We start from the raw sequence: 22,559 nt of genomic DNA, 5'->3' as shown, positions 1-22,559 counted from the left end.
GGTGCAAGAAGAAAGAACGCAAGTAGGTTATGAAGAGTGAGAAAACGATGAAGATAGTTCCAGAGCTTAAAGAGTTAAATAAAGCGGTTAGAGCGCCAAACGACGTGAATGGATGCACCGCACGATTGATACACGTGGCAGAAGATGAAAGGATGACGCTGGCACCTCTGGTTTAAATCAGAAAATGTCCCGTCAACAGAATGTCCAATGGTACGATCCGCCGTCGAAAATGAGCCAGGGGTACAGCAGGAGTCAGAAAATGAAATGACTAGATACCCCACCAACCATGTAAGCAGCGCCACGTGGATCAAGTCGAATGACAGAAGGTCCCATCAGCTATACAAGGAGCGCCACGTGGATGTCACAGGCAAAGCCTTGGGCTCTTCGCTGTTATCAGGCGTTGACCAAGGCAAGAATTAAGGTCAATGACGAAGTAAAGGTAACGCCCGAGGCGTTGCCAGGAAGGACGTAAAGGGCGACGACAGACGAGAAGTCGCGGGCGTCGCCAACCCAAATACCGACTGGCGTTACCTCCCCGATACCCCCAGGTAGGAAAGACTGAGGAGGGAGAAGAAATCAGAGAAAGGCAAAGTTAGTTGCAGGCGTCGCCTCCCCGGTACCCACAGGTAGGAAAGACTGTGGAGGGAGACGAGACCGTCAAACGCCAGCGAGTCACTGGCAGGGTGTTCCCTGATACCTATGGGCAAGAAAGACCATGGAGGGAACAAAAACCCCATAGCACTCAGTGTTTTAGACACCCGGGGACGATACGGTGCTGCTTTAGCAGGCCTCTCCTTAGGCGTGGGCGCCGAGCGTTAAAAGATCAAAGAAAGAGCCTTTCGGTATCAGAGACGTCCCGTGGACGATACGGCGCCACTTAGTGAGCCTCTCCATGGGCGTAAGGGTTGGCGGGCGACCTTACCCAATCATACCAAACCGCCCAACGAAGTGTGAGAAATGGGCAGAAAACAGATAAAATAATTGAAGCGTATGAAGGGAAAAGATGAGAACGAGATCGCATAGGCAGAGTCGTATGTGACAAAGAAATAAAGACAACCATGCGAACGTCCCAAATCAGTAACAATAGTGCGGATAGTTCAAAGAATTACAAGTTTTGGCAAATAAAATCAAAAAGCGAAGGTAAAGAATGAAGAGTTAAGCTTGAAGAGGAAGGTGGCGGATGAGGGGCAGCCGTTCAGTCGTTCAAATCCATAGGCACGACCTTCCCGTCGACTACGTGGTGTGTGGGGTCGCAGTTCGAAAGGTTGACGCCAGGGTTCTCGCAGGACGCCTGGGACAGGGCCTCTTGGAACCCCTCCTCGAAGGTGCCCACCATCTCCTGGATAAGGGACTTTTTCTCCTTCTCCAGTTCCTCAATGGCGGCGTCTCCAGAGGCCACCTGCTTCTCCAGAGCCTCTTTCTCCACGCGAAGCCGACTAACCTCGACCTGCAGTTTGTCGTAGTCAACTCGGAGAAGGTCCACAGCTTTGGCTTGCATGGCCATTTCCTCCTCCATCCGCTCCACCTTGGCAGCCTGTTCACAGCAACGGTCCTTCAGGTCTTTGTGAGTTTCTGCATCCGCTTTGACCACTTCCTGAAGACCCGCCACCTGTACTTGGAGAGCAACTTCACGAGCGTAGAAGTCAGCCTGGAGCTCCAAGGCCTCTGCCAGTTTCCTCTCAGTTTCTGCCCTGGACTCTTGTGCTTGCTTCAGGGAGGAACAATAAGCCTCGTTCTGGCGTCCCAGGATCCTCATCTCCTCCTCCAGGGTAGTTGCCTTCGTTTCCAAGGCCTAGAGAGTTTGAGCTTGCAAGACAGCGTTTCTGGCCTGGGAGCGCCATTCAAGAGCCACCGCCAAGAAGGCCCCCAAATAGAAAGGCATACCTTCCCTCCTGTCGGTACCTTCTGGCATAGTCCCGCCACTGAAACCCCTCATCAGATGCATGATTGGAGGGGGAATGGCGATGAAGTCGGGGGCGGCAGCGTTGGGAGCCGGGGAAGCAGTGGTTTCTGGCGGCGGCAGAGGCGGCGCAGATTCAGCTACTTCGCCCCTTTCCTCTTGGAGAATCATAGGAGGGAGTGAGGTTGCGCTTGGAGGGTTGTCCATAAAGGGGTACCCTCCCTGTGGCGACGTCTCTACCAGAAGAGGAACCCGCGCGGATTTTCTCCTTCTGAAGGGCGCCACACCCTCCGATTCCTCATCATCTGACAGAATCTCCAAAACCCTTTTCCCTTTGTCAAGGGGGGGTGGAGCCGGTGACGAGGCCGCAGCTAGGGGAACAGCGGCGATAGGCGAAGGAGAGTTGGGGGTTGGAAGCAAGTCGGAGCCGGGTGGAGACGTCGGAGATGGGCTAGAAGCAGCTTCAGCAGTGACTGGAGGCGGCGGTGTCGGAGCCGGTGGGAGAATCGGATTGGCAACAGGGCTGGAGGAGACGCCTGCCTTGGCGGCACGAGCCTCCTTCAGTGCTTTCGCCAACATTATTCTTTTGGAAGTGCCCATCACCGATCCTACATCAAGACAGGCCAAACAACAAGGATTAGTACTAGAGCAGTTATGAGGATTCACAATACAGGAAGAGATGCGAAATGCAAGTAACATTGTACAGTGAAAAATGGTAATGCAGATAACCATAACAACTAACGCATCATAAATCGCCAAGAGCAGATACCGAAGTATGTAGAAAGCCCATGGGCATTGAATTCGTTCGTGATGAGCTTGGCGGTATCGAAGACTATCCCCAGTCCCGCCAAGGCTTTGCATATATCCCGGTCAGGTGGGGCAAGTTCGTCGAGAGCCAAGGGCTTCATAGTTATGGGTTTGTCTGTCCAGTACAGGGGAAAGCCCTCTAAGATGGAAGGATCACGCTTGGTCGCACGTACCTTGAAGAATTTCCCCTTCCATCCTTTGAACGAATTCTGGAAGAGTGTCAGGATGATGCGCCCGGCGATGCCAGAAAAGCTCATCCAGAGACTTTTCCCTTGCTTCTTTACCTCGAAGAAGTGAAGAAAAACGTCCACGGAGGAAGGAACACCTAGATAGCCGCAGAGAATTTGGAACCCCCTCACGAAAGCCCAACTGTTGGGATGGAGTTGGGCGGGAGCAGTGTTTATCTCTGTCAGTAGCTCTTTTTCGAAGGGAGTTAGGGGCAGACGCAGGCCCACCCTTTTGAGCACCATCTGATAGAGGAAGAAGAAAGCGCACCCCAGTATCCCGTGAGTCCGCACAAACGGGCATCCCAGGTCGCACTCGGCTTACCAGGAGTTGGGAGTCATGACTTTTGTGGAAAGCATTGAAGTTATAGAGAGCAGGGTCCCCCCTGTGGGCCTCCACGTCCTCAACGGAGTTCAGGAGGGAACATTCGTCCAGAAGTTCGTCGGGGGCCCAGTCATATTCGCCCTTATAATGAGACTTGGGGAGCGGGGGAGGCGCGGTGGTCTTGGTTTTTGCCATCAACGCCAATGCTGAAGATCAAAAGAGAAAGAAAGGGTTCAGAGAAAAGGGGTTTGGAGAGAAGAAAAGGGGAAATGGAAGAACCCTAGGAGCGCCCTACCCGCAAGAGAACGAAGGGAAGCAAAAGGAACAACGAAGCATACAAACAATATCCAGAGAAATACGAGAATAACAACAGTCCCAAGCAGTTTCCTATAATGCGACAACAGTGAAGAGTTGAGAGTGCTCGAAACCATACCTTTGCTGTTGAAGTGGAGGCGGTAGGAGAGCGCAGGAAGGGGAGAATCGCAATTGCAGAGAGAAGAGGTTTTGGAGGCGAGGAACAGGGCAAAGTAGCAGAGTGAATGAATGTAACAGTAGGGTGAGCGCGGGGTTTGGAGTAACTTAAACGTTACATTTCGCGACTCAAGAAGCGCTAACTAAGGGCCGCAGGATCGGGCCACGCGTCAGAGGGTCGATTGCCCAGGGGAAGCGCAAAGGTCTCTAAAGGAGGGCCGCGCAATGGGCCACGTGGCGCGCGATCAAGGGTAGCCCAAAAGGTGTAATCATCCCCATTTCAGGGAATGTCCAATCGCTCATTAAGAATACCCCTGTGGTTCAGAAAATGTCGCGTCAGTAATTCGAAAATTTGCTGAGTCAGCGGAGAATGACACGTCATCAGGAACGCACGCGGATGGTGGAGGCAAGGCTTTAGTCTTTGCGCTGAAGACAAGTCTTCGGCTTAAGACTGGGGGGCTTGTGTACCGTCCAGTATCAGGGCGTTGACTAAGTCAAAGTCAACGACTGGAAAGTCAAAGTCAACTCAAGGTGTCGCCCAGGTGTAGAGACGCCAAGAGGAAGCGTCGCCAAGGCAAGACAAGGCGTCGCCAAGGCAAGACAAGGTGTCGCCAAGGCAAGACAAGGCGTCGCCAAGGCAAGACAAGGCGTCGCCAAGGCAAGACAAGGCGTCGCCAAGGCAAGACAAGGCGTCGCCAAGGCAAGACAAGGCGTCGCCAAGGCAAGACAAGGCGTCGCCAAGGCAAGGCGTCGCCTGGGTAGAGGCGTCGCCCAACCAGGGCGTCGCCAGATCAAACAGTGTAAAAGCAAGGCAACCACGGTGTGGTTCCCCGATACCCATGGGTAGGAAAGACCATGGAGGGAGCGACGCCGTGGGAAAGCCTCAGGACCCGATATCTCGGGAAAGTGATAAAGAGAAGGAAAAGGTGGCTTCAAGGCCATAGTGATAGTACCAGTGAAGGGCAGCCTGACTCGTGAAGGTCACGCCCAGAGACGCCTTCGGGACAGATACGACCCAAGAGGAAGGTCACGCCCAGGATAACCGGGTGCAGGGTGCGAGAGGAAGGCAGATACGCTCTCAGAGTAAGTGGCTAGATACTTGGGGGCATGAGTTGGCACCCAAAAAGCCACCCCTAGCGCAGTAGCACTCCCAGGCAGGAGGACCCACACGTAGAAACGTCCCCAGATGGGCAGAAACGCCCCCAGATGGGGTCATGCCGTCGTGAGGCCCTCCACGTGTACGACAGCCATGCCAGAATGGAAACACCCTCTAGTCAGGTGCCAGGTAATTAAAGATATTCAATACAGTTTCCCTTTCGAGCATTCTGGTACTATTAGGGCTCCCAAGCGTTTCAACGTCTTAAATGCGCTACATTTCGTAATTAAGCGCTTTAAAGAATACGTTACGTTAGAGATTAAAAGGGCTTTAAGGCGCTTTAAATTCTGGGGCAGTTTAAATAGCGCTGGGAATGTCGGAAAAAGGGTTGGAACCTTTGGCAAATTTACGAAAAACTCTTTGGTTGCTTGCTCGTGCTTTAAGGTTACGTACAAGTGATCAGAGAATATTTCTGCCTAAAGGAGACAACACACACACAGATACACAGTTCTTTTACCACCTTCAGAGTGCCACACGCGGTGCTCAGATACGTGGGTGGACAGTTTTTTGGTGTTTCTTGCTGGCTGACTTGAGCGTCGGAGTGCAAACGGCCGCTAGGGCGCCTCTTTGTCCTCTTTTTTGCAGGAATTCACAGGCAATCAGTGGGAAGGAGTCCTTAGCTGACGGTTGAGGTCGCGCACGAAGACGTTCCGGTCAACCGGACGGAACAATACCTACGAGTAGAATATTAGTTGAATAGATGATGGTGACAGCATGAACTGATGACACCCTTGTTAGTTGAAAGTTAGTTGAATTACAACCTTGTTTTTTTATCTAAAATTTTAATTTTATATGAAATAATAAAAATAAAAATAAAAAGTTATATAATTAATTAGAAGTTGTACAGTGAAACACAAATATAAATATATAAGATACTTGGACAAAGATAATGGTGGCATGTACCTTGTTGTTGTAAGTAGAGATTGATGACGATTATTGTGAAGGAGTCGATAATGGTGCAATCCGCAGAGGCTACCCCGCGGAAGGTGTTGTGGAACTCAGACCTGGATTTGTTGGTGGGGAATTACCACACTCCCACCGTCTATTTCTACAACCCAAACGGGGCTTCCAATTTCTTCCACCCCAACATTATGAAGGAAGCCCTAAGTAAGACCCTCGTCCTTTTCTACCCAATGGCCGGCCGCCTCCGCCACGGTGACGACCACCGCGTGGAGATTTATTGTGACGGTCAGGGTGTACTTTTCGTTGAGGCTCATGCCACCGTTGCCATGGACCACTTCACTCACAACCTTCACCATCGTAACCTTATTCCCGCGGTGGATTATTCTGCCGGGATTGAAACATATCCGTTAGTGGTGTTACAGGTGCGTTCCTTTTCTTTCTCTTTGTAAGGATAAAATTAAACTAACTATTTGCTGCACTGCACTGCATGCATTCAGGTAACATATTTCAAATGTGGTGGGGTCTCAATAGGCGTTGGTATACAGCACCATGTAGCAGATGGAGAATCAGCTCTTCACTTCATCAATTCATGGTCGAATGTGGCTCGTGGCATCCCCATTTCTGTTCCCCCATTTATTGACAGGAACCTACTTCGTGCCAGAGACCCACCTCAACCAGCTTTTCCTCACCACGAATACCAGCTCTCACCACCCATCACCACCACCACCACCACAACTGTGGTTGCCTCTAGTTTTAAATTGAGTCGTGACCAACTCAACATCCTGAAGGGCAAGTCGAAAGAAGATGGCAACACAATAAACTATAGCACTTATGAGATGTTGGCAGCTCATATATGGAGAAGTGCGTGCAAAGCAAGAGGCCTTCCTGAAGACCAAGAAACCAGACTATATATTCCAATTAATGGAAGGTCAAGGCTGCAACCTCCCCTCCCTCCTGGTTACCTTGGCAATGCTATCTTCTCCACCTTTCCCAAAGCATTGGCAGGAGATCTCGTGTCAAAACCTACATGGTATGCTGCAAATCAAATCCACAACGCAATAGCGAGAATGGACAACGAATATTTGAGTTCAGCTCTTGACTATCTGCAGCTACAGCCTGATCTAAATGCTCTTGTTCGTGGAGCACACATACTTTTGGGTGTCCAAATGTGGGTATCAATAGCTGGGCTAAGTTTCCAATCTATGATGCTGACTTTGGTTGGGGAAGACCGATCTTCATGAGACCAGGCTGGATTATACACGAGGGGCTAGCAATCATAATTCCAAGCCCAACAAATGATGGCAGCTTGTATTTGAAAATGGCTCTACCACCTCACCATATGAAGCTGTTTCAAGAATTCCTTTATGACATTTGAGGGGTTGGATATTAACTTCACACCCTTTCCCCACCATCATCGCTTGCCATCTTTTCCCATGCTACAAATTAGTCCTAGCACTATCATTGATCACATCACGTCTTTCTAGTTTTTCAATTCAATAATTATGTAATGCTTATGAGTCACCATCTCATATAACATTCATCATGACTAGTGTTCTTCGAGATTCTCTTCTTTATTTACTAATAAGGGACTTTAATAAAGGAAAAGTGATGATGATTTACTCGATATATATATATCTCGTGATTAACAAACAAATCTCAATAAGACGATATGATGAAATAACGTAAAAGATATTTTACTAGAGTTTAGTTGTTTTAAAAAATTTCTGTTACCTTTTATATATTGATACCATTATATAATATATTGAATATTTGAATATGGTAGACTCTATACATAAATTTTTTCAATGTTAATAAGAGTCATTTCTTTCAATCTTATTATTGTATTGTCTTATCTATTATATATTATTGTTAAGAACTCAATAATTTACCTCGTCTGGGGGAAAAAGAAAAAGAAAGTCAAAGAAGTTAAAAATATGACCAACTAGTTTGACATGTTGAAATTGTTTGGGAGAATGACTTTGGATTATGAAGAATTAAGATGAAGATCATCTTGATACAATAAAAATGTGTTGATGCTATGAAGGATAATGCAAACATGTTAGTGTCTATCTCATAAGGAAAAGACTAATATAATGAACAAAGCTAGGAGTCCCATAATTTTGTGTTTTTAGAAGAGCAAACCTAATGTTACTTATGTTCATTCACATAAACATTAGGCAAGTTTGTTAGAGCTTTTCTAAGTCTTAGAATGGATTTTCTCTTCATTGTTACTGCATCAGTAATAGCAATAGATTTTCAAGTTGAGAAGTCAAATCAAGATCCAACACATATAAGTGAAATTGAACTTGTTTACTCCAACAAGAAATTCAACTCATTAAAGATTGAAACAAACATATCATGGAAAATATAGAGATACATGAACAAATACCTGCAATTGACACATGCTTAACATTAATACTTTTGTGTCATAACTTAAACATACAATGCAAACTCAAACAAAAAAAAACTATTCTATACATACTAATGTTCTCATTTGGGTGATATATTAATACACAAAAACATAATAATGTTAGTAATAACCTTATTTGATAAGACATGTGCATTAATTAAATATACTTATTATTTTTGGATGTATAAATAAAGTTAAAGCTACTAACACATACTCACTATCAATAGTCATATCTATTAATTATAAGAACAATTAATCAACCCACTAGTACAAACAATACTTTTTTGTGACGGTTACACAAGATTTTTGTGACGGTTCTGAGGTGATATAAGAACTATGCACTTTCTATGTTAGTTGAAAATTTGTCATAGTAGATTGACTTACTATGATTTGTTGTGTATAAAATGTCATAAAATGTGCAAAATATCTATCATAATATGTTCAAACGGAATTTTCTATGTTTGGTATTTCTACAACAATTATAAAAAATATGACTTACCATGATGGTTCTCATCAAAACCGTCATAGTAAGTGATTGTCTAAGACAAATATTTCTACCACTCGTCAAATCAATTTTTTTATGTCATATTATAATAATCGTCATACTAAGTTTTTTTTTAAATACGTTTGCTTTATCATTTTTTCTTCATTTATTAATTACAATCATCTGCATATCAATGTTATCCAAACAATTGCATACAATTTCCAAAAAACTCAATCATTGATCAATTTTTCTTCATTCATTAATAACAATCACCTGCATATCAATGTTATCCAGACAACTACATACAATTTTCAGACAAACCCATTCATTGATCAATTTCCCCCCCATTCATTAATATTAATCACCTGCATATGAATGTTATCCAGACAATTGCATACGATTTCCAGACAAACTCATTCATCGATAATTCAATTATATCTAATAAACATTTTACAAAAACGATAAATATAACATTCATTGTATATTTAAATAAACCAACGAATTTTAATCTTATCATAAACACTTAAAAAGAAAGCCCAATGCATTCTAATGTCTTCTATATTTTTATCCTTGAATAGCGATGAATCGTTGAATAACTATATATAAATTGACTTAATTAATAAAAAGTGAAATTCATAATTAAATAATTAATGTTTGCATATATGATTGTGTGCATGTGCTTCATCACATAATATCCACACTCATAGCTTCCTGATTGATGTGAACACTGCAAATTAAAATATAAATATAAGATATATTTTATATCATAATTAAACAGTGGTAAGACAAATAAGTTACATTAGATGCAATTAATTGTATCTTCTTCCTAGCTATATGTTGAAGGCCTTCCAATCTCGAATGAGCCTTTAAAGCCCTTTAAAAAGTAGACATTCATTAATTCTTATTAATCATTAAGGTATAAACTATAATACAAGAAAAAACTTACGCGTCTAGTAAATGTTTGATGGTCAAAGTGTTAGTTTTTTTTATTTAATGAACACAAGAGAACCATGAGAAAATGATAAGGAATAATGAACAACAACTACTAATGACCCCTACAAGTTATAATAATATTAATAATAAATAAGTTTCAAATTAAACAATTGTAATTTAAAATTAGATACTATTGATGCAAGTAAGGTGCTAAATACACTTTTTTGCTTGCATTTTGAGTATGTTTGCACTTCACTCGCTCTATTTTCTACACTCTAAATAACAATTGGGTCAAAAATATCGATAAATATAAGCACTCCTCTCTTTTTAGAGGTGGTAAATACCTTGAACATTGCAAAAAAGAATGTTAGAGTTAAACTATGAATATATATATATATTAAACTATTTTTAAGGTTAATGAAAGTATATTTACAACAACCAAAGTTGATCAGTATAATTAACAATCTCACAAATATCCTTATGGCATATAAAAAAGGGATGCTATTGGCCTTGCCTACAACATCAAGAGGAATATCTAATTGGACAATTTGTTGTTCCATTCTCACTACCACTAAATCAAGTTATTGGAGATAACATTTATGATTCTTAAGGGTTGACAACTTTTAAATTTTTAGACTCATCCTAAATTTAAATAAAATTAGTATATAAATATAACTCGTGTGGTGATATTAAAATAGATAGATACATAATTAACTAAAGTTTTAAAAACAACCCATACTACAATCAGATTTGCCAATCTAGTTGGTTAAATGATAAAATTCCTTCGGACTATCCTATTATTTGTTCTACTATTTGAACCTCCTCAGTGGGTACATAAACTCGAGTAGAAGAATCTTGAACATCTACAACTACCACTCGTATCATATCATTCTTAATCGTTCGATGGTGGATGATTGATCCTAATTAACATATAGATTTTATCCAAGACCACATAAATATATGAGAATAAATAAAATATAAACCAAAAAATATAATTGGAATAAAATTTACCTAAGGCCACCAAATGTTGGGGAGGATCATCAACATACAATTTGCAGTCAACACGAATATCAACACCACCATGCCCTGATTCTTCAACAGTAGGACAATTTACCTTTATGCTAACAAGAAGGGAAACTTACGGAGGTGAAGGGGCAATAAGAGGCTGAATGAACACTCCCATGGATTCTAGCTCCGCTCACATTTTTTACAACAACTTCTCCCTCAATGTAGTATGTCCTTCTTAAACTCATCTTTTTAGAAGTTTTTTGCCAGACTCACTAAGTTGTGATAAAGTACTTGTCGAGCTAGAGTGCTAAAGAATTGCCTAATGCCCATCCCTCGTCCAGTACCACAAACACGTCCAGGATGCTTTGGATGACTAATGACAACTGCTAATATGTCTTCAGGTCCTTACGTAGCGAATGATCCCTGAGAGCTTTGCTCCACCAAATCATCCTACAAAACAAACATTTTAATGCAAATTTCAACACCAAAATTAGCTTTCGTTAAAATATGTCAAAATAATTTATGTCATAAGTTACTTACAATCTGCTCAACTATGATCCGAGTTTCTTCGGATGTGTAATCTTCTGAAAAGAATACTAACCTTACTTCTACCAAGCAAGGCCAGATAGCTAGTGAATTTTGTGCTATGCTCTCCGAAAAAAATTTCTCGTATTCTTATCGAACTCGATGGGTAATCTTTGATCAGCACTACGACTAACAGTCAAGTCTCTTAACCTAGTCGCACATCTGCCCTTTTTGTAGTTAGGTAGTTTACATTGTTAAGTTGGAACTTATGCTCATTCACATAAACATCAATATGAACATCAAGTTAAGTATGTTTGACATTTCCCAAGTCCTATAATGGGCTTTCTCTTCATTGTTACTAGCATAAGTAATCACAGCAATTTTTTCAACTTGAAAATCCAAATCAAGATCCAACACATATAAGTGAAATTGAAGTTGTTTGCTCCAATAAGAAGTTCAACCCATTAAAGATTGAAAGAAACATATCATGCAAATGTAAAGATATTGAAATAAATATTGTAATTGACACATGCTTAACCTTAATACTTTTGAGTAAACACACAATGCAAACTAAAAAAAAAAACACTCTATGCATACTAATAAGACACTCCCTCCACACTTTCTTTGCATATCTACACTCCAATTTCTTTCATTTGGTAACCAACACTACTCAGGAAATCCATAAACATATTCACGAACAATAATCACTGAAAACACATGTTTATCGAGGATAATTCTAATTTACAATATCAACTGTTCCTTACTAAATAGGAAGATAACTTAAAACAAATTACAAAACCACGTGCTATAACAAATAACACAGATCATGAATAATAAATAAATAGTACTACGTACGAGTAGGTTGGTTGAGTAGAAGATGGTGAGAGCATTAATTGAATTAGGTTAGATAGGGATATTATGGATTCGTGCATGTACGTTGTTGTAAGCAGAGATTGATGACGATTACTGTGAAGGAGTCGATAATGGTGCAACCAAACGGGGTTTCCAATTTCTTCCATCCCAACATTCTAAAGGAAGCCCTAAGTAAGACCCTCGTCCTTTTCTACCCAATGGTCACGGTGACGATCACCGCGTGGAGATTTATTGTGACGGTCAGGGTGTACTTTTCGTTGAGGCTCGTGCCACCATTGCCATGGACCACTTCACTCACAACCTTCACCATCGTTTGGGTTGTATAAATAGACGGTGGGAGTGTGGTAATTCCTCACCAACAAATCCAGGTCTGAGTTCCACAACACCTTCCGCGGGGTAGCCTTTGTGGGTTGTACCATTATCGACTCCTTCACAGTAATCGTCATCAATACAAAAATATACTTTACTCTATAACTTATCTAATTTTATTGGATAATACATTATTCTCATCCAACAATAGTCATGTTTTATTAAATTTTATTGGAGTAATGTATTATTCTCTTCCAAGGGCATTAAATAAAATATAGTTAGATTTTTTTGTTTTGTTTTTGTTCTTGACATTGTGTTTTAAATTTCTTTAATATATCTAATTTTATTTAATTTTTCTTAAAAAATAAGTAAAGGTTCTACATAAATGAATCCATCTTACCTATCTTACCTAATTCAATTAATGCTCTCACCATCTTCTACTCAACCAACTTACTCGTACGTAGTACTATTTATTTATTATTCATGATCTCTGTTATTTGTTATAGCACGTGGTTTTGTAATTTGTTTTAAGTTATCTTCCTATTTAGTAAGGAACAGTTGATATTGTAAATTAGAATTATCCTGGATAAACATGTGTTTTCAGTGATTATTGTTCGTGAATATGTTGATAAAAAAAAAAAATTGTTCGTGAATATGTTTATGGATTTCCTGAGTAGTGTTGGTTACCAAATGAAAGAAATTGGAGTGTAGATATGCAAAGAAAGTGTGGAGGGAGTGTCTTATTAGTATGCATATAGTGTTTTTTTTTTTGTTTGAGTTTGTATTGTGTGTTTACTCAAAAGTATTAAGGTTAAGCATGTGTCAATTATAGTATTTGTTTCAATATCATTACATTTGCATGATATATTTGTTTTAATCTTTAATGGGTTGAACTTCTTATTGGAGCAAACAACTTCAATTTCAGTTATATGTGTTGGATCTTGATTTGGATTTTCAAGTTGAAAAAATTGCTCTTATTACTTATGTTAGTAATAATTACTTATGTTAGTAATAATGAAGAGAAAACCCATTATAGGACTTGGGAAATGTCAAATAGACTTAATCTGATGTTTATGTGAATGAGCATAAGTTCCAACTTAACAATGTAAACTACCTAGCCAGAAAAAGGGCAAATGTGCGACTAGGCTAAAAGACTTGACTGTTAGTCGTAGTGCTGATAAAAGATTGCCCATAAAGTTCGATATGAATACGAGAAATATTTTTTGGAGGGCATAACACAAAATTCACTAGCTATGTGGCCTTGCTTGCTAGAAGTAAGGTTAGTATTCTTTTCAGAAGATTACACATCCGAAGAAACTCGGATCATAGCTGAGTAGATTGTAAGTAACTCATGACATAAATTATTTCACTACAAAAAAAAATCACTTTTAGCGACCACCAAATTCGGTCGCTAAAATCACTATAATTGGTCGCTAATCATATCTGCGACCGAAACAGTCACCAAATAAAGATGGAAGCGAAAACCCTGGTCGCAAAGTCGTTAGCGACCGAATTATAAAGTGGTCGCTAATTTGCAACCGAAATTTCGGTGGCTAAGTCGATCATAGGAAATTTGGTCACCAAAATTTAGAAACTAAATTAGCAACCGAAAATTCGGTTGCCAAATTTGTCGCAGATAAATTTAGTCACCAAAATTCGAAAACCAAATTAGCAACCGAAATATCGGTGACTAAATCGGTCGTAGAAAATTTGGTCACAGAAATTCAAAACCCAATTAGCTACCCAAATTTCGGTGGCTAAATCGGTGGCTGAATTAGAAGGTGATAGCGACCACCATTTTCGGTCACTAAAAGGAAATCTTTTGGTGACTATTTTGGTGGCTAAATGGAGACTTCTACAGCGACAGATTTGATTTCGGTGGCTAAATAGCCACCAAATCAATTTTCGATGGCTTTTTTTATTTGTATTATTAATACCTATTTAAAATGGTATTTTGACCATTTTATAAAAAAATTCAGACCTGCATATAGAGATACTCAAAATTCAATCAAACTAAATTGTAATGAACTTCAAATACATAGTTTAAGAAGAAGTTGTGCTCAAATTAAAGGTAAATCATACTACACAACTAAAATTGTTGAAAACTAGTTAAAAGAGTCAAATCTATGATATAATTCAACATATAAGTAATCTTCTTCTGAACTGTCATCTCTACTCTGGTCTCCTTTATGATGTCCACTGGTAGTAGGATCTGAAGAGTCTGATGCGGGATTATTCATTTGAATGTGTTGTAGGATGAGTTGCATCTTCTCATCTTGTTTGCGCATGCGTTCACTTTGCTCTTCATGAGTTTTCATCAATAGCTCCATCTTTTCTTCAAGTGTCCACTCCTTGACACGTTTTGTCATAAGTTCATCATTTAGCTTTTGAATAATCTCACGCATTTCTTCTATTTGATGGACTACTAGAGCTTGACTTGCAGCAGAGTGAGCACTTGTTGAACTATTAAACCTTTTGCTCAATACACCAAGACCATAGACATTCCCTTTTTTATTTCCACTTCCAACAACATCGATGTATATTTCATTGTCATCAATAGAGGCAACATGAGAGTTTTGTGAAGATGCGCTTTCAAGCATTTGCTGTTGTTGGGCTTCTTCTCGACGTTTCTTATATTTCTCCTGAAAATGAAGTCAAATTGATTATTACGAAGAAAACATATAGTAAAAATTAAACTATAACAAATTTTAAACATACCGCAAGGTCGCGAGTCTTGTCATTGACCCATTGTCCAGTCTTCAATTTCTTTGTTCTCTCTACAACCTCCCAAGCAGTTGGTTGTCGTTCAAGCTCTTTAGTCTACATAAATTCAATAAAAAGATATAATAGATTGTATTTAAATTAAATATAGAAAGAGAAGAAATATAATAATATTACCATTTTCTCAAAGTGAGCTGCGGTAGATATGGAACCACCACAGTAGGCTGAGGCTCCCTTCTCAACAGCCTGATTCGCCTTGGCAATAACATTCTTGTTCTAGAATTCTGTAGAACTCCAATGCTGGTCCAAGGTTGCTCGAACAAGTTGTGGAATCCAGGTTGCTTTTGGTTTGATAAGTTTGCCACCACCAATGTCTTTCAACTCTAGCTCTTTTCGATTGCATATTTGTGCTACATCCAATCGAGCCTTGTTTGTGTCCTTAGTTTTTCCTTTGATATCCATCATAGTGTCAAACACATTCATGAACACATTTCTCTCTGTGTGCATAACATCAATATTGTGACGTAAAAGTTGAGTTTTCCAATATGGCAACCTCCAAAATATACTTTGTTTCTTCCAATTATGTTTAATACCATATTCAGGAATATTTTGTTGTTCTTGTAATTCAGTGCAAACTGGTAAGTGTGCAACCCTATTCCAAATGTCAAGACTAGACAAACGTGGAGGAGGGGGATCAGTCTCAACAAACTTCTTCTTGAATGCCTTTTTATTCTTCCTAAATTGATGATCAGGTGAAAGAAATTGACGATGACAGTCAAAAAAGGATATCTTGTGGCTATGACTAAGATAAAAAGCTTTTGTTTTTTCCATGCATATAGGGCAAGAAAGTCTACCAGAAGTCATCCAACCCGATAACATGCCGTAAGCTGGAAAGTCATTAATTGTCCACATCAAAGCAGCTTTCATCATAAAATTTTGCCTTAGTGACACGTCATAAGTCAATATCCCTTCAGTCCACAAGGTGCATAAGTCATCTATAAGTGGTTGCAAGAACACATCAATCTTATGCTTTGGATTTGAAGGACCTGGAACTAAGATTGTCAAAAACATAAACTCTCTCTTCATGCACATGGAAGGCGGAAGGTTGTATGGGGTTAGGATAACTGGCCAACAAGAATAACTTTTTCCATATTGACCAAAAGGATTAAACCCATCTGCACATAAACCTAATCTGACATTTCTTGGGTCTTGACTAAAATCTGGATGCATTTTATCAAAATTCTTCCAAGCTTCTCCATCAGATGGATGAGACAAAATAGACGGGTCCCTTTGATTCTCACTATGCCATCTCATGTGAGGTGCAGTTGCCATTGAAGAGTATAACCTTCTAAGTCTAGGAATGATGGGAAAGTACCACATTTTCTTAATAGCAATTTTCTTTTCAATTCCCCTCCTAGTGACTGTCTTATATCGCTCCATTCCACAAATAAAGCAATTAGTTATACTTTTATGACAATGTTCCCTATAATACAACATGCATCCTTTTGGACAACAATCAATTTTCGTACAACCCAAACCCAATTTTTCCACTGACTTCTTAGCTTGGAAAAAAATTATTAACCATTCGATGATCTTTGGGCATAGTCTCCCCCATAAGTTGGACCATTCTATTGAAACATCCTTCAGACATATTATAATTAGATTTCAAGCTTAGAGCTTCCAAAGAAGCTGACAATTCTGAGTGATTCTCGCATCCTTCCCACAAGGGTGCTTGTGCAGTAGCAAGCATGTTAAAAAAATTTCGAGTTTCAAGATCAGGATTTTCCTCCATGTACTCAGATCCAATAACACTCTCTGGTTGCATGCAATGTGCATTTGAGGGCCCCACATGATCCATTATCATTTGATGGAAACGACCTAATTCTTCTCTTTGTTCACAAGTTCCATAACATGAACTGGCAACATCCACTGGGGGGGATTGTGGCAATTCTTCACCATGATTTGTCCACCAATAATAATTAGGCATGAATCCCTCTTGATAAAGATCCCACCCAACTTGATCAACATACTTGAAAACTTTACAACTACATTTAATACAAGGACATCTTAACATTTCACCTTGTTCTTGAAACTTTTCTTCACTAATAACATATTGTAGGAACTCATACACTCCTTCTCTAAATTCCTCTGACAGATGTTTGTTTCTATCCAATCTTTTATACATCCACTTTCTACCTTCGGGGATTTCCATTAATGCAATCTGACTACAACAAATTCTTAATGCATACACTTGTTTTAGGAGAGAGAAAACAGGACACTGAATGGAGAAAGTAAAAAAGGGATGCAAATATGAAAGTATTGGCTTGACAGGAAGAGAAGCATACCTTTGTTGGTTCACTTTCTGACTGATCTTCGGAGGAGGTTCTATTATTTATATAGAGCTGCTGCTGTATATATTTTTCCTGTAGACAAGAGAGATGAAGAATGTCATATTGAATCAAAAGATCATTTAAATAAGTAAAACTAGCTTCAGCCTAATAATAAAGGTTTAGTCACCATCATGGAAAACTAATACAAAGTGAGATATAATCAACCATTGATTAGCCATATTGCCAACAGTTTCATCCCGATATCATACAAAAGAATAAGAAAGAAGAAACTACAAACTAAGGAAATGAATGCAGAGGCAAGTTTAGAACAGAGGGAAAAATCTTTCACCTTTTATTTTTTAAAGTTCAACATTAATTTGGTCCCTATAGTTGAACAAACTTTACATTTTAGTCTCATGTAAAGATCATATTTTTAGTCTTATACATACTATTGTAATCTCTTTTAATTTCTATGAATTTAAACATTGAGACTAACAGATTAAAAATGGTATGCATAAAAACTAAAAATAATCGAAATAATGAGTGAGTTTACAATGTTGATGACCTTAAAGAGGTTGTGGCTGCCAATAAAGAGGATCGCCTAAGAAAAGCAATGGAAGCACAGACAATCATTGCTGAAGAATCTAAGCAATTCAAAGCTTGGAGGGACTCGCTGGAAACTGTCCCTACTATTAAAAAATTGCGGGCTTATGCGGAAAGAATCAGGCTCGCTGAGCTTGAGAGATGCTCAGCTAAGATGGGTGATGATATACCTAAAAAAACTCGGAGGGCTGTGGATGATCTTAGTCGGGGTATAGTGAATAAGTTGCTTCATGGTCCAATGCAACATTTAAGGTGCGATGGGAATGACACTCGGACTCTTAGTGAGACACTGGAGAACATGCATGCTTTGAATAGGATGTTCAACCTTGAAACTGAGATATCTGTTTTGGAGCAGAAGATTCGAGCGAAGGTGGAACAAAACCAGAAATGAAATCCAACACCAATTTCATTGATCATAATGATTTTTTCTCTCCATTAGTCATGTATTTTCACCCTGTTCTTCCGCGACCATTTGGCTTTGTATTATACAAAATGAAGTGTTTTGTTGAGCTTTGTATTTACCTCCAATAATATTTTTCTAAAATGTGTCCCAGTATCGGGAATGTTAATTGTAAGTGTCGAGCTTCTATACTAGAAAGAGGATTGGTTTTGCACTACCCTTGTCTTTCTTGGTCCAGGTTTATTCACACTTTTTGTTAGTTTTTTAGATTTTGTAAACAATATATTTGGAACCAATCAGTTGTTGATCTACAAGCATTGTTCTTGGAGTGTTTCTTATATGTGCTGTAACTGGCTTTGACTAGCAATCTCAACTAGGACGAGAGATTATGAAACTGAGCTCTGGGGTTACTTTACCTCTACATTGAAGGCTGTCCATTGGCCAGTTAAAGCAGTGAAATTAGGAAAGTTGATTAAAGGGAGAGGAGATCAGTTTAAAAACAGAAACACAAGTAAAAAAGCTAGGAAAACAAATTGTGATGAATAGGAAAGCTATATTAAAAAATATGTCAGTAATATTTCTTCTTTACTAATATTCCTTTCCTTTATGTTTGTTTGCCTATTTGAAAGAGACATTTATATATATATATATATATATATATATATATTTAATATTTAATATATTTTTTTTTTACTTTATTTATATATATTTAATATTATCATATTCTCAAATATCGTATATTTTTAAATACTTTATACATACACATATCTTGCATGAAAGTGAAATAAGAGGAAAGGTTATAATTAATTAGAGAGAAGTTAATAAAAGAGATTATTTTTTAGTTTTGCGTTATTTCCCTAGAAATCTGTAGAAAAAGAATAATACGGTGCTCTCCTGTTGTAGAATGTCTATTGCTTGAAATAATTTATAAGAATTGATAAATTTATTATATAACTTTGATCCAGCCTCTTGACCAGAACGTTGGAACTTGCCTCGTCAAAGGATCGACGTGTGCACCGCTTCAACCTCTGTCCTTCTTAAAGATCCACCTCAAGAACCTGCAAAAGAACAGAGCGGCGCCGCTGCGGCCGATCGCACTCCAACGCCCAAGTCAGTGACCGAACCACCAAATACTAAGAGCAAGAACACTCGAGAAATCTCAAGGAGCCATGCAATGTTCTCTCTCACAGTAAGCTCTAGAATTCGCAAGCGTAAAGAGTATAATCTGAACGTGCGTACCTCAGAAAGTTCGTTGAGAACTCTTATATACCTGGTCACTTTCTCTCTCCTGGCAGTTACAGACCTGGACACGTGGCTCGCATCCAGTCGTACACGTGCCATCATCTGGAGCCTCCTTGACTTGGGCGCTGCTTCTGACTCTCTTTTTGGCTAAGTTATTTATGCATGGTACTGCCCAGTGCATAGCTAACTTGGGAGCGCGATCTCTACTGGAATTGGCGAGTTAGGGTGCTCTCGTACACCTTCCCTGTGGTCTCGCCGGCCGCCTTCATAATCTGCACCACCTTCATCTTCGGCGATGTGCTTGCTCTGGCGATCTCCAATCGCTTGGTCGCCTGAGTTTACATCTGGCGACTTCACTTTCAACTGGGCGATCGCTGAAGATCGGAACACGCCAACTTAATAACTGGCGACTACACGAACCCCCCCGACTTCCTTCACTTCTGCGAATCTGGCGCCTTGTCAACACGCCTACACTGTAGCTTGGTGCCACGTCATCACTTCCGACTACCAGGACGGTACACAAGCCCCCCAGTCTTAAGCGAAGACTTGTCCAGCGAAAAGACTGAAAGAGTCACGTCAACACCGACCTACGTGGCACTGACACAGAATTCCAAGCGGTTGTACTTTCTGCTTCTTTGACGCTCCACCAAACCCCTCACCCATCGCTCGAGACGTGGCTTCATCAACGGTTACCTTCAGTTACCGTTTGCGCTTCCCAAACCCATTTCGAAAAACCCTTAAACCCATTTTCACTCCACTGTTCCATCACTTTTCTTCGTATTCGCAAATGCTCTAACTTCCTTCTGCAAAAAAGCTCTCAGCGTTCTCCAATATTCTGAATCACCAGCATCCTTCATCATCTTCCTGATCATCAAAAGGTACCTCCTTTCCTTCTTCTGCTGGTTTTTCCTGCATTTTAACCGATTCGCATCATCCTGTAACTGTTTGGTGCATACGTTGTGGGTTGCTTTTTCCATTTCTCCTTCTACGTAACTTAGGGCTCCGTCAACGTCACAACGAACCTATGTTCGTTCGTTTTTCACCCCTCCTTCATGATCGAGTCAGCCTCTGTGAACCCTGATTATTTTTCCTTTTCTTCTTCCTTTGCAGCTTCAACAATGACTCGCTCCAAGATCACCCCAAATCCTCCTCCTTCGTCGCGAAACCCTCCTTCTCAAGCAGTCAACCCACCGCGAGCACGCGGTGCTTCATCTTCCCAGGCTGAGAGGCCTGCACCTCCCCGCCCCAACCTGGCCCAGGCTACTCTGCCTGTCACCGGAGGAGCCTCCGTCCCCCCACCAGACTTCAAAAAACTGTATCCCTGGGCCAACTCGACCCTGTTGAGGGAAACGTCTTCTGTGAACACTGCTGGAGCAGTTCTGCGGTTGACGAAGGGGGATGAACCTCATCAATCATTCCACAAGGAGCACGATGAGAAGATGACAGTGCTACCTTGCCCCTCCGATCTGCCAGTTTGCGCCGACGACAAGGCGAGCAATGATGGGCCCTTCTGCTTTGTCTACACAACTCTATTCAAGAAGGTGAAACTCAGGTTTCCCTTCACTCGCTTTGAGAGGGAGCTTCTTACTGAGCTCAACATCGACGCCGCCCAGCTCCATCCCAACAGCTGGGCGTTTGTGCGGGCATTCCAAGTTATGTGCGACCATCTGGGGTTGCCAGCATCTGTAGATGTATTCTTATTTCTTTTCGAAGCCAAGCACCCAGGACATCGCCTGTGGGTAAGCTTGAACGGGATTGCTGGGAGGTCGATCTTCTCCATTTTCCAGCAATCCTATAAAGACTGGAAGGGAAAGTTCGTCCAAATACGCCCCAACGACAAGGACGCTTCCTTACTCGACGGCTTCCCCTTGTACTGGGTAAACAAGGGGAGCAAAGAGTCCAAGAGCTGCTTCAGGAGACCCAGAAGTCCTGATAGCATGGGCGCATTGGACAGAGATCTCTGCTTCTTTTGGAAGAGTGTGGCGGATGCCAACATCACCTTCCTCACCACCACCCTGATCTGCTTCGAATTCTTCGAGGACCAACTCGAAATTCGAATAGGTTAGAACATTTAAGCTTTTGTTTTGATACTGCTTCTGTTAACTGTTTCTGGGCGTCTTGTGCGTTATGCGCAAGACTTTGGTTTTATTTTTCTGCACTGTTTGTCTGCTTTGTTGCATACTGTCCTATGCATTTATTTTCTCTCTGAACTAACCCATGCATTTTTGCTCTATGCAGACAATATGTTGGGCCAGGGCAAGCTTGCTGAATTAAGGGCGCTCGCTCGAACCCACGGGTTGGCAACAGGCTCCCAAACAGTGCCAAATTCTGTGGTGGAGATCGCCGCCGCTCAAGGCAGATCACCACCCAAGGGCCCAGCTCCTTCCGATGTCCAACCCACCGCCCAACGCAAGAAACTTGTCCTCAAAAGACCCAAGAGGAAAGCCCCCCAGGTAGTCCAGGAGGAAGAGGAGGAAGACGACGAGGCCACCGAAGATGGCCTTGTTACGAAGAGGAAGAGGGTGGCACCTTCTTCACCATCTGCACCACCCCCTCTTCCAACATCAACACCGCCATCCACGCCTGCTCCACCTCCAACACTGCCATCTCCACCAGCTCCTGCCTCACCAGTCCAAGCAATCCTACTGGCAACTGCGCCACCTGCGGTTGAGGCCCCCGAGCCAAATTTCATGGAGGACCCCCCGAGCGCCTCCACGCCGTATGTATCAGCTGGAGGGGGTCCTCCTTCAACTGCCTCAGCCGCAGATGTTGCTCCAATCGGGGATGAGGTCGCCCATACTTCCCCAATTTTGATCACTGAATCCCCGACGTCGCCACCGCATCAAGAAACACCTGCTGAACAACCAACTAAAGAAGGTGGCGGCGAGAGCCAACAACAGGCCCACCCGGTGCCTCTACAAGCAGCAAACCTCCC

General features: G+C 41.2%; 1 protein-coding gene and 2 pseudogenes across 2 annotated transcripts; 1 reads left to right on the top strand and 2 right to left on the bottom strand.

Annotated features, from left to right (window-relative positions):
• Positions 1-5,761: 5,761 nt before the first annotated feature.
• Positions 5,762-7,346, top strand: LOC137835417 (shikimate O-hydroxycinnamoyltransferase-like; annotated as a pseudogene). Its single transcript, XR_016520734.1, has 2 exons — positions 5,762-6,208; positions 6,284-7,346. The product of XR_016520734.1 is annotated as a shikimate O-hydroxycinnamoyltransferase-like (transcript).
• A 7,087-nt stretch (positions 7,347-14,433) lies between these two features.
• LOC137834293 (uncharacterized) lies at positions 14,434-15,284 on the bottom strand. The gene is made up of 3 exons (XM_068642354.2): positions 15,227-15,284; positions 15,047-15,148; positions 14,434-14,970 (listed from the first exon to the last, which is right to left on the bottom strand). The coding sequence occupies exons 1-3, from the start codon at positions 15,227-15,229 to the stop codon at positions 14,434-14,436; spliced, it is 642 nt and encodes a 213-aa protein (XP_068498455.1). The 5' UTR covers positions 15,230-15,284.
• Positions 15,285-15,325: 41 nt separating this feature from the next.
• LOC150027572 (uncharacterized) lies at positions 15,326-17,261 on the bottom strand (annotated as a pseudogene).
• Between the last annotated feature and the right edge of the window lie 5,298 nt (positions 17,262-22,559).

This window comes from Phaseolus vulgaris, chromosome 5, assembly GCF_051622355.1.
Source record: "Phaseolus vulgaris cultivar YP4 chromosome 5, ASM5162235v1, whole genome shotgun sequence".
NCBI classification, from domain to species: domain Eukaryota; kingdom Viridiplantae; phylum Streptophyta; class Magnoliopsida; order Fabales; family Fabaceae; genus Phaseolus; species Phaseolus vulgaris.
The sequence above is the reverse complement of the archived record's forward strand: the minus strand, read 5'-3'. Positions and strand labels throughout refer to the sequence as shown.

Bases quoted from the DNA above. Each gene is read 5' to 3' on its own strand.
- LOC137834293 (XM_068642354.2), bottom strand. The intron at 14,971-15,046 runs GTATGTTTAAAA...CTTCATTTTCAG, and splicing joins ACAAGACTCGCGACCTTGCG to GAGAAATATAAGAAACGTCG.